The sequence below is a fragment of the Vulpes vulpes genome, chromosome 11, assembly GCF_048418805.1.
Source record: "Vulpes vulpes isolate BD-2025 chromosome 11, VulVul3, whole genome shotgun sequence".
NCBI lineage: Eukaryota > Metazoa > Chordata > Mammalia > Carnivora > Canidae > Vulpes > Vulpes vulpes.
The window spans coordinates 68,791,222-68,806,942 of record NC_132790.1 but is presented as its reverse complement, the minus strand read 5'-3'; the positions used below and the strand labels follow the sequence as shown (position 1 = coordinate 68,806,942).

The 15,721-nt window shown below is 33.1% G+C and overlaps 1 protein-coding gene across 2 annotated transcripts in view; it reads right to left on the bottom strand.

The window, feature by feature from the left end:
- TOP2B (DNA topoisomerase II beta) overlaps positions 1 to 15,721 on the bottom strand; it is a 57,848-nt gene that overhangs the window by 28,778 nt on the left and 13,349 nt on the right. For both annotated transcript variants that reach the window (XM_072726686.1, XM_072726685.1), the window contains exons 3-10: positions 14,976 to 15,066; positions 13,561 to 13,624; positions 7,638 to 7,783; positions 6,591 to 6,688; positions 5,260 to 5,472; positions 2,197 to 2,370; positions 688 to 789; positions 467 to 604 (exon numbers count right to left, since the gene is read on the bottom strand). In XM_072726686.1, coding sequence (XP_072582787.1) covers positions 467 to 604; positions 688 to 789; positions 2,197 to 2,370; positions 5,260 to 5,472; positions 6,591 to 6,688; positions 7,638 to 7,783; positions 13,561 to 13,624; positions 14,976 to 15,066 — 1,026 coding nt within the window. The remainder of the gene's footprint in view (positions 1 to 466; positions 605 to 687; positions 790 to 2,196; positions 2,371 to 5,259; positions 5,473 to 6,590; positions 6,689 to 7,637; positions 7,784 to 13,560; positions 13,625 to 14,975; positions 15,067 to 15,721) is intronic.

The following is a 15,721-nucleotide window of genomic DNA, read 5'->3' as shown; positions in this document are numbered from 1 at the left end:
CTAAGATTATTTGTATTCTCACCTCATTTCAAAAAGGTTAAAACAGTCCAAAGAAATATGTGCAAAGTAAAATGTAATTTTAAAATATGTAGAACATGATAAATTTTACATTATACACAGATTACCAAAATTTCAAAAAAAATATGCAAAAGTAAAAATCAGTAAAGTTGAAAGGAGTAAAAAAAGTGAAATCTGGAGTCCTTTAAGGATCTGTAAATTTGTTAGAGGAAAATTGGGCTGTATAACGGCCAATAAAAAGCTAAAAACACTTTATTCTTGGCAAAACAATCCATTGTTTTACCAAAGTCTATATTTAGTAGTTCTCAGAATTAAGTCTATTAGTTTACATTATAAATGCCTATGCCCATAGTCAATATAAGAGAAACTAATCACAAATAGAAAAAAGAAAACTACTTAATCCACTCTCAATAAAAACACATTGAAAAATAATAAAAATTTTACTTACTGCTTTAAAAAATTTTTCTGATAGTTGGCATTTAGACCCAAAACTTTTGGGTTGCAGAGTCATGTTTTCCTTAGTCTGAGAATCAAAAGTTGGATTTTCAATAAGGCAATTAATAAAAACCCATATGTGGTTTTTCACCTGTCAAAAACATAACCAAAAAAGATCAACATCAGAACTGGTATCATTAAATAATTCAACAGAATATATAAAGCACCACTTACTTGAAATGGTTTTACTGATACACCAGCTTTGTTCTTTTTCTTAACTACTTCAATCAGTTTACCAACAACTTGATCTACTACATAATCCACATGACGTCCACCCTAAAGAGGAACAAAAAAATAGAATATAAAATCTTCTATAGTTAGGGTAGCAAAATACTTTACATAGTTGTCTTTTTTTTTTTTAATGAGCATTTAATCTTCACAACTTTGTGGAGTCAATAGTATTAACCCAATTACACAGAGGCATAATATGAATCTCAAAATTGCAGAGTTGGGATTTTAAAAATAAGGTCTTTTTGACTCTAGGACCAATTAGCCGACTGCATAAAACTATACACAAAGTAAAAACAATAGAATAAAAATACAAAGAAGTGAGAATGAATACTGGCAGACACAAGATTTAAACTTAGGGAATGGGGCAACCATTACCAGTTGGCCCTCCAATGTCCATTCCTCCCTTTATTGAAAAACCTTTATTGTTTTTACCTGGCAACAGGCCCAGTTGAAAACATTAACCAATCCAGACACCCTTACAGCTAGAGGTAGCCACTTGACCCAGTGCTAGCCAGAGATGTTAGTAAGAAACACTGGATGGGATTTCCAGGAAAACTACTATATCCCTGATCAAAAGGAAGTGATCTAGTTGGTATACACATTTACCCCTTCCTCTCTTCCTACAACCTGGAATTAAGACATATAGAAGCCAGCAGGCACTGTAAAAACATGAGAATGAAAGCCACATGCTAAGGATGGCAGAAAAGAAAGCCAGGAAGAGCCTGGTCCCTGATAATACTGTAGAGTCACAGTACAAACTAGGACTGTCCCAGTTCCCAGTTAGAAGAAAAAAAAAAAAAAAACTTTTTACATCCTTATGCCACTGTATTCTATTACATATAGTAAGATGCAATTATAATTGATGCAAAATTTTTTGACTTGAGAAAGTGATGCTAGATTATAGAAAACAATTGAGTCTTGAAAAAATTAGTTAAAATTTGAATAAGAGTGACAAATTATCAAACCACTGCTTTAGATTATCCTAAGATATATGCTTGTATTGCCTAAGGCTTTATTATGATCAGTGGACAAATGCTTTTAGACAAGAAAAATTTTATTTGCTTTTGAAATCCAAAAAGCCGACAGAAGAATGGTTCAAACTCCTTGGAATGGCATATAACACGTTCCACAACCTGACCCCAAAACAGACTCCTCTCCTGTTAGTCTTTTTTACACTCTAAACTCAGAACACAGAATAAGGAATGTGTTAACATTCTAAATTTATAAAATATAAATGTATTCAACTATAAACACTAGTCATATAAACTCAATGCTCAATGGATGTTTAAATTATAAGAGTTATTTTCACAGAAAATAAGCTTTCATCTTCATAAGCCAATTTTGATTTCACAAAAGATGATTTGGGGCTTTTTGTTATTGTTAGTGTTTCTTATTTTGTTTTTAATGAAATATTGTTTTATCACTGACATGGTAACAAAGAAGTACACTTACTTTTGTTGTTGCAATACTATTTACAAAGCTGATTTGCTGGAATCCCTTTTCACTCAGTGTGAGACAAACATCCCATCTTTCATTTGCAAGTTCATGAATAACTTTCAGGGCCACTCCAGTTTCATCCAACTTGTCTTTCACATAAAGATCTACATAACTACGAAATCCATTCACCTATTAATTTGAAAACCAAAACCCATGAGTAATCTAATATTAGCAACTCAACCAGGTGAATGCCATCAGGTACTCTTACACATTTCCTCTCATGTACAACAGCTCTTACTTCTCAGATCCAAAATTTCAAGACTTCCCCCATTCTATTCCTTGATCCCTGATTCATTTTTATATGTACCTGATAAAGAGAGGTTATGAAGGGACAACTGGACAGGTAAATTATAAACTCTTTAAAGTTTAAGTTTCAAAATGACAAAGACTTCCAGTTTGAGTTCAGATATGTACAAGGCTTTAAAAAAGGATGAAAGATAAGAAGCTTCTGCCTTTACAAGGAAACAGCTGGTCAGACAGCAAACTGATTTTTTAAGAACCCTCAAAAAATTGAATTCACAGGACAGCTGGTCATCCTGTATATGAAGAGAAACAGGTGTCTGTAGGGAGACACAGAATACTAACCAGTTTGCTTAAGTGAGGCAGAAGCTGCCTAATGTTATACAAGCCAAAAGGAACATTAAACCAGAAATTCTGACAAGATGCTTATAGGACAAATGTAGACGGTGTGTGAAGCACCTGAGGATTGTCATCATATAAATTGCTACATTTATAGGCTTTTTCTCCAGAAATTCCAGCAGGTTCTCACAGGCGAGGTCAGGGAAAACCTAGAAGAAGTTCCCCACCCATGGTGCTGCTGGTTGAAGGGGCGGGGAGAATAATAGCAGCCACTGAGAATTCCACCCAGACCCATCTCTCTTACCCAACCCATCCACCTAAATAAATAAATGCTTAGTTTTCAGGGGGGAAGGATACTGCTAAAATGTATTGGTAAAATACCACTACAGCTGGAATAAAATAATTACATCTTAGCCCTACTACCTCATCCCACACCCATTTCATTAAGAGAAAAAAAAGTTTATTTTACACAGCAGGGAGCCTGAAGAATACTAAATGAGAATACTGGTGGATACATGCTACAGCTAGGGGAAAATAAAGGGCAGAGGAAAAATCTCTACCTCTAAAAAAGAGGCAGAAACACTTGTGAAGGCCAAACCCAAGACACAGGGCCAGTATATAGTCCAAAGTCTTGAGACTCAATCAGACATAAGTATCCTACAACCTACCACCATGTTAACAGTCCTTCAATAGTAACTGTGGGTTTCAGCAGGGAGAGCTGCAGAGACAGACCCTTCTTGAAGGGGCAATTCCAAGGCAAGGCCCAAAAACAAAAGACAAAAACAAGGAAGAATTTGAAGTTCCCGGTGCCCAGAGCAACAACAAACTTCAACACTAGTTAAATACAACAATAAACTGCAAACACAGCCATTTTCTGTACAGATTAAACATAAATCCTGATACTACCAAGCCTATCTACTCCATATCTACTATCCAACATGGCTGATTGTCAACAAAAACTTACAAGGCATGCCAAAAGGCAAGAAAAAACAGAAAAGACAAAGCAATCATAAGAACCAAACTCAGAGGGGATCCCTGGGTGGCTTAGTGGTTTAGCGCCTGCCTTCGGCCCAGAGCACATAATCCTAGAGTCCTGGGATCGAGTCCCACATCAGGCTCTCTGCATGGCGCCTGCTTCTCCCTCTGCCTGTGTGTCTGCCTCTCTCTCTATGTCTCTCGTAAATAAATAAATCTTAAAAAAAAAAAAAAAAAGAACCAAACTCAGATATGTCACATATTTTTAACTATCACGAAGACATTTAAAATAACTATGATTGGGATCCCTGGGTGGCTCAGCAGTTGAGTGTCTGCCTTTGACTCAGGGCATGATCCTGGAGTTCTGGGATCGAGTCCCACATCGGGTTCCCGACATGGAGCCTGCTTCTCCATCTGCCTGTGTCTTTGCCTCTTCTCTGTGTTTCTCATGAATAAATGAATCAAATATTTAAAAAAATAAATAAAATAAAATAACTATGATTACTATGTTAAATGCTCTACTGGAAAAGGCAGACAATATACAACTTCATCAGAGACATGGAGCCTATAAGAAAGAATCACATGGAAATGCTAGGAATCAAAGACACAGTTAAAGATATGAAGAATGCCCCTGGCAGACTCTCATCAACAGACCCGACATATAAAGGAAAAAAATTAGTGAATTTAAAAATAGGGCAACAGAAATTAACAAACTGAAACACAAATAGAAAATAATGAATAAAGCAGAGCAAAACATCCAGGAACTTAGGACAATATCAAACTACATAACATATACATAACTGGAATACCAGAAGAAAGGAACAGCAAAGAAATATTTGAGAAATAATGGCCAAAATTTTTCCAAAATTAGTGACAGACACCAAACAGATCCAAGAAGCTCAGAAAATAGAATGAAAAAAAAAAATACAACATCAAAAAACAAAAAACCCCCATATAAACACCTAAGTATATCATATTCAAAAAAAAAACAAAAGGAAAACAAAGACAAAATCTTCAAAGCAGTGAGAGAGAAAAATAAACACCTTACCAACAGAGGAAGAAGAAAATGAACTACAATGGACTTCTCATCAGAAACCATACAAACAAGAAGACAATTGGATGACATTAAAAGAAATATACTGTAAACCCATAATTTCTTTATCTAGTGAAATTCTGTATCTTTTGAAAGTGAAGGAAAATACTCTCTCAAGCAGACTGAAGGAATTTGCCAGACCTACCTATAAAAAATTAAAATTTCCAGGCAGAAGGAATATGATTAGGATCAGAAACTCAGATCTATACCAAGAAATTAGGAGTACTGAAAATGGAATAAATGAAGTAAAATAGAATCCTGTGTTGTATTTTTAATTGTTCTAAAAGATAACTGACTACTTAAAGCAATTAGATTTTACTATAAGCTGCCCACAAAATAACAAAGCATTTACTATTTTAGAAGACACTTACAGGCAATTTCTTTCCATTAAACATGACCTTGACCCCCTTGCATGAACCAGCCAAATCATAAGCTCTTCTGGTCATGAGGGCCACAATATCCTTGTCAAGCTTTTCCATCTTAAATTTAGACAGATCTGGTTGGAATGTTATGCATGTGTAATCTTCACCATCAAAATGTTTAATTTTGGCTTCAGAAGTCTTCATCATGTTATTCATCCATGTCTTTAAAAGAAAAAATACTCAAATATTTCTATAACGCTTCTATATTTTATAATACATACTCAGTTCATGAAGTACATTCACTTACCACAACTATATCCATTTTCCAGCTTCCCAACAAACCAAATCCTTAAAACTGATATTAAAGATGAAAAAAATTTAACAATATAGTAGTCCCTCCTTATCTATGTTCCAATACCAGAAACCATGGATAGTACGAAACCCTAATACATACTTTTTTTTTTCCTATACACACCAATGATAAATCTTAATTTATAAATTAGGCACAGTAAGAGATTAACAATTAATAAAACAGAACAATTATACTGTAATAAAAGTTATGTTATTGTGGTCTTTCTCTCTCTCAAAATATCTTACTGTACTGTACTCAACCTTCTTGGATGATGTAAGATGATTAAATGCCAACATGACAAGATAAAGTGAAGTGAATGATGTATGCACTGTGAAAGAGCATTAGGCTACTACTGACCTTCCAACAATATGTCAGAAGGAGGATCATTTGCTTCTGAACCGCGGTTCACCGCGGGTAACTAAAATCATGAAAAGTGAAACCACAGATAAGGAGGGTGGGGGGAACACTACTATATTATAATAACCTCATTTGAAAATAAGCAAAATGAACTGCACAACTTTATACACTATTAGTAAAATAACTTTTAAATTCTTCAGCATAACCATTTAGAATTTTATAGAAAAATTAAGTATGATGCTTTCCTGACCAAATTACTTTAGCTTATGTAAAATTTCAAACTATTTTCAAAGGCCTACCACCAAAGTAAAATAAGACAATTTTAAAATACGAATTTGATGAATCAATGAGGACTTTTTCAAATATGCTAACTGGATACATTTCAATGAGTCTATAAGGTTCAAGCCTATTAAATAAAGCTCTTTGTTTTGAAGGAACAGAAGAAAGACAGGTTTATGTAAAATCTCCTAGGCATTCTGAAGTCTTTATACTCTGCTGACATGGTCAATGCTTTTTAAAAAAAAGTGGGGTGGGGGGTGGGATATAGGCATCACTGCCATTTACCTAAGGTTCTATTATCTTCACAAAGGAACAAAACACACACACAAAATTAGACACAATTCTTTCATACCTGCTTAAAACTATGTTTGTATTCTTTGCAAGCAGTTTCTACTGTAAACTTAGTACTGAAAATATTACAAAGTTTTGCACCATAACCATTACGACCACCTGTAAGAACAATAAAATGTGAAAGGTTTAATGAAAAGGATTTTAGGAACTTTGTTAATTTACCCACCATGTGGCAGGTCTGTTGCAAAATAGTTCCACTTACTGCATTATCTTAACAATCACCAATTGAATATTTCAGAGTATATTTAGATTTTTTTTTATTTAAAGAAAAATACAATTAAGACATAGCACATATAGTAATAAAATTAACATGCATTTTGTAGATTCATTAACTTCATCACAATTTAAAATTCAAAAACAATTAAGCTTGTTGACTCCTATAATCAAGTAAATCTATGTGAGTATGAAATCTGAGCTTTCTATCAAAGTTACTTCTCGATTACAAAATTTTAATCTACATATTTTCCTAAAGCCTTGGATTCATTTTTTGTTTTTGTTTTTGTATTTGTTTTTGTTTTGTTTTGTTTTTTTAAGCCTTGTTTTGAAAAATAAATAAAAACCACTGGCCCCCTTGAGCAATGGAATAAGTGGGAAAACATTTGATTTTGATCACAGTACTTCGATTCTATTTCTAAAACCTAGATTTGCATTCTTGACCCTTGTTAAAAAAAAAACAGTTTAGAAGTAATTTGATACCATAAGACATGGTGCTTATGTAATAAGAAATTCACATGTATAGGAATCCTGTATCTCACTTTCATCATTACTCTAATTCAAAACTCAAACTATCAGCCAAGTTAGAGTTCTAGGAATTGTAGCATAATCCCATGTACTATCAATTAAGCTTTTAAAATGTCTATGTCAGACTATAATCAAGATAATACTTACACATGATAGTTTTTTTTTAATAGATACTATTCTGAAAAGAATTTTCTCACAATAAAGCTACACAGGTTTCCTTTGTAATATCTTATATAGGAATAGTTAAATTTTATGTTAGAAGCATAAAAAATTCAATAAAAAATCTGATCAGCCATTTAGACATTACCTGTTACTTTTTTCTCATCATCATCATAGTTACTGGATGTTAAAAGCTGTCCAAAAATTAATGCAGGAACATAAACTTTCTCTACTTTGTGTTCTACTACTGGAATGCCTTTCCCATTATTCCAAATGCTTATAATGTTAGATTCACTGTAAATAAACAAGCAGAGTTTAAAGCTTAAAATGACTTAACAGTCTATTAATTTCCATAAAAAGTAAAGTAATCCAGAATAAACATGAATAATTATAAGCAAAACTCTAAACATTCCTAATTGGCCAGCACTCATTCTTCAAGAAAATACTTGCTGAGGATACATACTTCTACCTGAATCATAACTCAAAATAGGACCACTAAGCACTACAGGTAACAGAAAAATTTCTCTGGAAAAGAAACTCTTCTCAACCTCCCCAAAACTAGGAAAGCAGTGAAGCTTTTACAAAATCAGCTCCAGATTCTGTTTTCTCTTCATATACATGAGCCAGGATCCTCTGCTTCCTTCTACCAGTATACCACCTGTAAACCACAAGCTTTGTAGAGTCAGCTGCCACTGCCATTTTCATTTCCTACCTAACCATTACTACACTACAAATGGAAAACAACAATGTGAAATGTATTCCATTCTCACCCTAAATATTATAGGGTTGTTTACATTGTGGCAATCACTGTCATAAATTAATTTTAATGGTTTTTAAATATGTAGATACCTATTTTAAGTTTTCCTATCACAAAGCCATCCATTTAAACCTTGAATGGTATGCAGTAGAGGCTCCTATAGCTAACTGTAACTTTACATAGGCAATAGTCCTACTGGAAAATCTTGCCTATTCAATCATTTCGAGTAGTATATCCTACAATGCCTTTACCCATTTAAACGCCAAATTTGCAAAGAAACACAGCTTCATAACCAACACTTAGAATTGACCTAAAAAGCTACCATTTGACAATCTGATCTATAATTATTCTTAGATATACAGTTTCACTCACACATATACACCTTAACCTCTGAAGAATTATTAGAAGTAGTTATTACAATTAAAGTTTGTTATAAGAGACAAAATTAAAATTATATATTCAGGGAGAAATCAATTAATTAAATCAAAACAGGAAAGGAGGGAAGGAGAGAGAAAGGGAAACTAACATAATTTTTACCATATCTTCTCTCTCTAAATCAGCAACCAACTTTTCTTTCCCTCATTGTACAATACAGGTTCAGCTCTTCAAATGCCCTGGGCTCAAATTTTGATAGCATTTTTTTAAAGATTTTATTTATTTATTCATGGAAGACACACACACAGAGAGAGAGAGAGAGAGAGAGAGAGAAAGAGAGAGGCAGAGACACAGGCAGAGGGAGAAGCAGGCTCCATGTAAGGAACCCGAAGCGGGAACTTGATCCCAGGTGTCCAGGATCATGCCCTGGGCAGAAGGTAGCGCTAAACCGCTGAGCCACTGGGGCTGTCCTTGATAGCATTTTTTTTTAAAGATTTTATTTACTTATTCACAAAAGACACAGAGATAGAGGCAGAGACACAGGCAGAGCCAGGAGAAACAGGCTCCATGCAGGAAGCCCCGTGCGAGACTCAACCCTGGGACTCCAAGGGATCATGCCTGAGCCAAAGGCAGACGCTCAACCACTGAGCCACCTAGGCATCCCTTGACAGCATTCTTTTTTAAGTTTGTTTGTTTGTTTGTTTACTTATTTAATAGAGAGAAAGACCATGAGCAAGGGGAGCAGCAGACAGAGGGAGAAGCAGGACCCTGCGATCACGACCTGAGCAGAAGGCAGGCAGACAACCAACTGAGCCACCCAGGCACCCATTTTTTAATTCAGATCTCCTGGTCATTCTCTAGAGTCCTTAGTCATCAAGACTTACTTGTTTGTCCTTAGATACATTTCTTTTTTAAATTTTTTTTCTTAGATACATTTCTTATCAGTATTCAATCCTTTCTTCATTCCAAATGCCAATATACAAGTCTAAAATGATATCACCTGAAATATTGTTAGGTCAAGCTTAAAAGTCCTCTATTGCACGTTCACAGCCCATTATCCAGATCCTTAATTACAGTCAAACTTAATTGCCACTATTTGGCAACATGTATCCTGCTTTTTCTTCAAGTCAGTTTATTACTTGTCCTGAATGTTCATTCCCAGTTCTTCCATTTCTTTGTTTATTGGTTTTTCCCTTGCCTTAAGGTCTTTTTATTCTTTGTCTAGCCAAAATTTACCCTAACTTTGAGAGTCAGTTTTATGACTTCAGTTCTCCATTAAGCCTTTTACCCAGTCTATAACAATGTTTCCCAACCCTCCTTATATACCAAGACTAGATGATTAGATTATCTCACTTATGAGTAAACACACTCTACAGAATACACAGATGAATGTAACAGTTTCAAATTGCCTACTGCACTTCTACTTGTGCCTATCTCCAGAGATAAAAACAGTGGGCCCTAGAAACAAGGACCAGATACTGCTTTCTTAGACTTTCAAATAGGTTTTAGCTTAGGCTCAAAATTAACAGAGAAGAATCCTGAAGGAAATAAAGAAAGGCAATGAATGGAAAATTACACATCTTAAACATCTCAGAATGATACAAAAGCCAATATACTCATGAGTAAACCTTTAAAAAATTTTTCATCCACTGTAGTATATCATATATGGTACTATAATTAAGATGGGAATTTTGTAAATTCATTAGCTTTATGTTTTTTAAAAAATAAGGCTTGACATCTACATTCAGTAAGTCTCTAGGAGTATGAAATTTGAACTATCAAAATCCTCTATTGAAAAATTTCAATCTCTATCACTCCCAAGATCTGGTATTTAGTTCTGTAAGCTCTAAACAGTGCTTCAGAGTTCTATTCTTTTCTTTGCTCCATCAATAATCTTCACAAAAATATTAGGAAAAAGAATACTTTTGATAAGCTACAAATAAAGTTTCAAAATAACTAAAGCAAAAAAGAAACTTGGAAAGCAATCTAAATATCTAATATTCATCAACTGTTAAGAGGTTAAATTATGATATATTAGGAGGTTAAATTATGATCTAGTGACATAATAAAATAATAATAGTTAAAAAGATTTAAGCAGATTTTTTTTATTTAAGCAGATCTATATAAGTTAATAACAAAGGCTGTCCACAATGTCAGATAAAAATAGAAAAAGTATATAATCCCACTTTTTAAAACTGTGTCTGTATACATATCTCAATATGAATGTGTACTATTTTTTAAAGCTACAGATTTAAGAGTTTTAACCTTAAGCAAGAATACTTAAACTAGAGGGATAATTAGAACTCTGGTTAATGTGCTTTCCACATTTGGTTTTGTTTTTAAAATTTTTTATTTATTTGAGAGAGAGTAAGCAAGAGAGAGAGAATGGGCATGCACACACAGAGTACAAGCCAGGGGAGGGGCAGAGGGAGGACAAGAGGATCAGATAGCTGGCTGAGCAGGGAGCCCGATGTGGGACTCAACCCGATGTGGGACTTAACCCCAGGACCCTGGGATCATGACCTGAGCCAAAAGCAGATGCTTAACCAACTAAGCCACCCAGGCACCCTCCACATTTGTTTTTAATCAGACAGATGCCAGCAAATACTAAATATCATATTGTATTATTTAATGAGTTTTAAGCCCCTTTGTAAAAAGTTGCTTCAAATTCTCTAATTTTTTAAAAGACCTGTCCAAATTCTGCATGGTACCCCTTGCTAATATTCTTATGCCTTTTACAACCATGGCTATTATTTAAATTTTACCCTTATACTGAAAAAGAAAGAATAAGAGGCAAGTTGTGCTATCTAGCCTCCACACTTAATCCATTATCAAAATTTAACCTTTTACACAGAGTTCATGTACTCTCATGCACAAAGAAAACTTTTGCTATACAAAATGTTAGAAAAAATGAAACTCAGAGGATATAAAAAATGGACAGCAGGAAAAAACTGGGCTAATGAAATAAACAGCAAAATAGCATGTTTTCCCATTTCAATTTTGCTTTTAAATTTTAACTTCTTAAATAAGAAATCTAAAATTACAGCTCTGAAATAAAATTAACTTTTATAACAACAGCATTAGCTTGGTATTATACATAGTAAAAGAAAAATAAGGAATCAGTTTGTGAAAGGAAATTCATAAAAGACAAAATGTTATGGTTAAAATTCGGAAATAAAATATAAATAAATAATAAAATATAAGGATTAGCAACATCTCCCAAAATGCTTGTCTACTGCCAATTTTAAATATATATTTTAATATTTTAAACATATATTAAAATATACAATATATATTTCAATTAAAAGGAGAAAGATTCAATAGTCTCTCATTAATGATTTATAAACAAAAAAAGTAAAATTCACACCTTCTTCCTTGGAAGTAGCTACGAATTTTTGTCTCACACTGGAAAAAAGAGACCTTTCTAGCAAAAGTAATTAAAATAACAGAGATAAATAAAAAAAACTAGTATCCGATTGTCGTTAAAAACCATATAAATTTAGTTATAACCTATGCCACTGTTATGTCCATACAAAAATGTTGATTAAAAAGGCAGAAAGAACTCACTAAAGTGTTACACAGAATTACTCTGTCCAGAACCTATAATGAATTTAAAGGCAAAGCACACCACCAAGAGCCACTATTCAGTCTACAGAGTTGTTTTATAATAGCTCACTTTTTGATCACTTTGTTATGATGGGATTCTATGTAAGCTGTTTACGTCCATGCTGTTGGATTAATATGGCCAAAATTATTAAGATAAAAAGAACCAACTGTTACTGTAACATGTTCATCAAGAATGTATTTAAGAGCCCCTCCTTCCTTAGTTTTCAGTCAGAATCTTTCCATTACGAATTTTAAAAAGCTTAAAGATACCTAACATTCAACATCCATTACTACTAACCAGCTAGCTCTCCTAAAGCATAATAAATGATACTGTTTTTAACTGACAATTTCCTAAATACAGAAAAGGAATCTTGAAGCTAAAATGTCCTTAAAACTATTTTAAACTTCTGCATATATTACAATTTATAAGTGTCTTATGCACCTTACCACATAAATCCTCAAGAATGTATTCATTATCGAAAGGATCCAAATGGGGAAAAAAAGAAAAAGAAAAATCTAGAATTTCAACAGAGTAGTTATGTGGTAATATTTTAATATAAGATATGGTTAATTCATGATATAAGCAAATATGTTATATTTTCATATATAAATATATACTTAACCATACCATCTAAAATTAGATTAGTAACAGTGAGACTATACCTGAATTGGTTGAATTTTCATGTTAAAGAAAATTCTTAACATCATTCTAAATTACTAATAAAATTATAAATGTAAATGTGATATTTTACAAAAGGCATGCCATTGAAAACAGAATAAATAGAACAGTAATATTTCTAACTTAAAATGGTATTATTTTCACTTGCCTTCAGCTCTCCGAAACAAATCATCATAGGGAGATCTAATTAGCTGAACACCTGGTATATATTCTAAAATACCAGCAGTTCCTAATTTACAAATAATGTTATAAATAATGGAAAAGCCCAAATATTGCCCATAACAAATAAATGTAACCCATAATATAATATAACTGGAGTACTACTAGCAATAGCACTTAGCCTTGACTCCCAAAGCAAAGGCAAGTAGAAAAGATTGAGTGACCACTCTATCACCTGCAACAATACCCACACTATCAAAGAGAGAAAAAAATGGGTTTCCAAGTGCTCCCATAGGGAAGTACTTTGGTGGAAAAGATTATGAATTACAGAAAAAACTATAAAAGTATAATATATTCTGGCTAAAAGAGGCAAAAACAACAAGATCTCAAGCAACAGGGAAACTTTAGGAGTACTAATTATATACAGTATTCATAAGTTGGGGACTATCAGAATAAAACAACTTAGCATAAAAAAGTAACTTGAAATATACTTACGGATCAATAGAAACTTTAATACAGGTCATATTCTTATCCCTCTGTTTATTGTCAGCTGCATTAACTACAAATTAAATATTTTGATGAGTAATTAAGTTATATAAATAAATATACAACTGCATGTGCATCCCTACTTAATTTAAACACATGGTAATAGTTAATGAAATTATTACTACTAACTGCCAATAAAAATTTTATTTTCTAAATAATATTCTTAAATTTTAAATCACACTAAATTACTGTTATTTCCTTTACTACAAAATGGGGGTAGGGGAAGGGTAGATTTTGTGATATATAAAAATAAAAACAAACATCTGCAGGTTGCAACCCCCTAATCCAGATTAGATCTAAAAGAAAAAAAATTGAGTTTAATTATATTTTATCTTTGGTAACAACTACTTTCTCTTGATTTCCTTCAAAAAACTAGTGGTTTTATATACAAGTTGAGCTAAAATCAGTTATTTTTAAGTTAGAAAGGCAAAACCTTCAGCATTTTAGAAATCAAAATTTTAAATTCTATGCACATAATTGATAACATACTTGCATACATTAACCACTGCTGTGCTTAGACACATGACTACACAAATTTGAACACAAGCTAGCTGTCAAACTCAACTTCAATCACAGAAAACATATGTTCCTGATAAACACTATGTAACATAAAATAAAATCAAGTGGACAGCTGGGAAGCAAGAGTAAAAAGTATAAAATACAAGTAACCAGTTTTACTCCTCTACCCTTTTCCCAAAGAGTGACCAGAACAAGCTCAGAAAGACATACAACCCAGGTGTCTAGGAAATTTCAAGTGGCACTAATGAGGTAGCAGAATCCAGAGTCTCTAGAAAGTGCTTGGCTAAAAATACTACCAAAGTGCAAGCATTCTCTAGGAATCAATTAAGCATCCACACTTCATTTTGATTTCATTTATCATGTCATTTGGAAAAAACAGAGATCATTCAGAACAATGGTTGTTATACGTGGCTGCCCAACAGAAATTTCTGATTTGTTGATAAAAAACACAATTTTACATGTCTCACAGCAAACTCACCAAATCTACAAAGATCAAGCCCTGTAATCTCTATTTTTAACATGCCCCCCCAGGTGACTGGTATGTATGCAACCTTCAGATAACTACACATCCAAGATTACAAACCAACTGGACTTCTGATCAAATACAATACATATATTTTGCAGATAAACACAAAGATATGATGTGCACAGATATGAAAATATTATACTGACAAAATTTCCTGAAGAACATTTATATTCAGCACAGAAGCCAAAGATATGCCCTTAAAATGTATACTGTAAGTCTGGCTTTATATACACATTGATACACACACACACACACACACACACACATACATATACGTATCAATGGACACAGAGGAGTTAAATCTTAAGCAAGTACTCACCCAAAATTTCATCAAAGATCTTGTATAAACCTGGCACAAAGGTAACCTCTCTGCAATTCATTCCTACGTCTTCATCATATACCCACATTAGCTGCATTATAAGAAAAATTCAAAAGGACTTATGGGGTAAAAAAGCATTTAACATCAGTTTTGCAAATTATAAACCTACATCTGTCATTTCCTCTGTAAATACTTAGACCTTCAAAGTAGAAAAACATATACCATTTTAGTGGCACTCAACCTCACTATATTCATATTCAATTTAAATAACTTCAAAATTGAGAAATCATTTTTTATTGAGTCTATATTCTTACTTACACACTATAAGAATTGTTAAAAACTATATTTAAATAAAATAGAAAAATACAAAAATTTTATATTTACTTTACACTTTTACTTCATTCTTTATATTTTTCTATAAGGCTCAGAGAGTAAAATAATATGAACATAGCCATGACTTTGGAGCCAGAGACCTAGCTTTGAATCCCAGCTCTTACCAGTTAAGGGATGTGAGAGCAAGTTATTTAAATTTATTTAAACTTCGGTTTCCTCATCTATAAAATAGGGATAACAGTACCTACTTTCCAAAATTGTTAGAATTGGACAAGATAATATAGGTAAGTCAAGTCCACAGTAAGCATCAAATGGTCATCACTGTATATGTACACATTCTAGAATTGGAAGCAAACCACAGCATAAACTTAAGGACTTTTAAAATAAAAGTTCACACACTACCATCTTCCTCT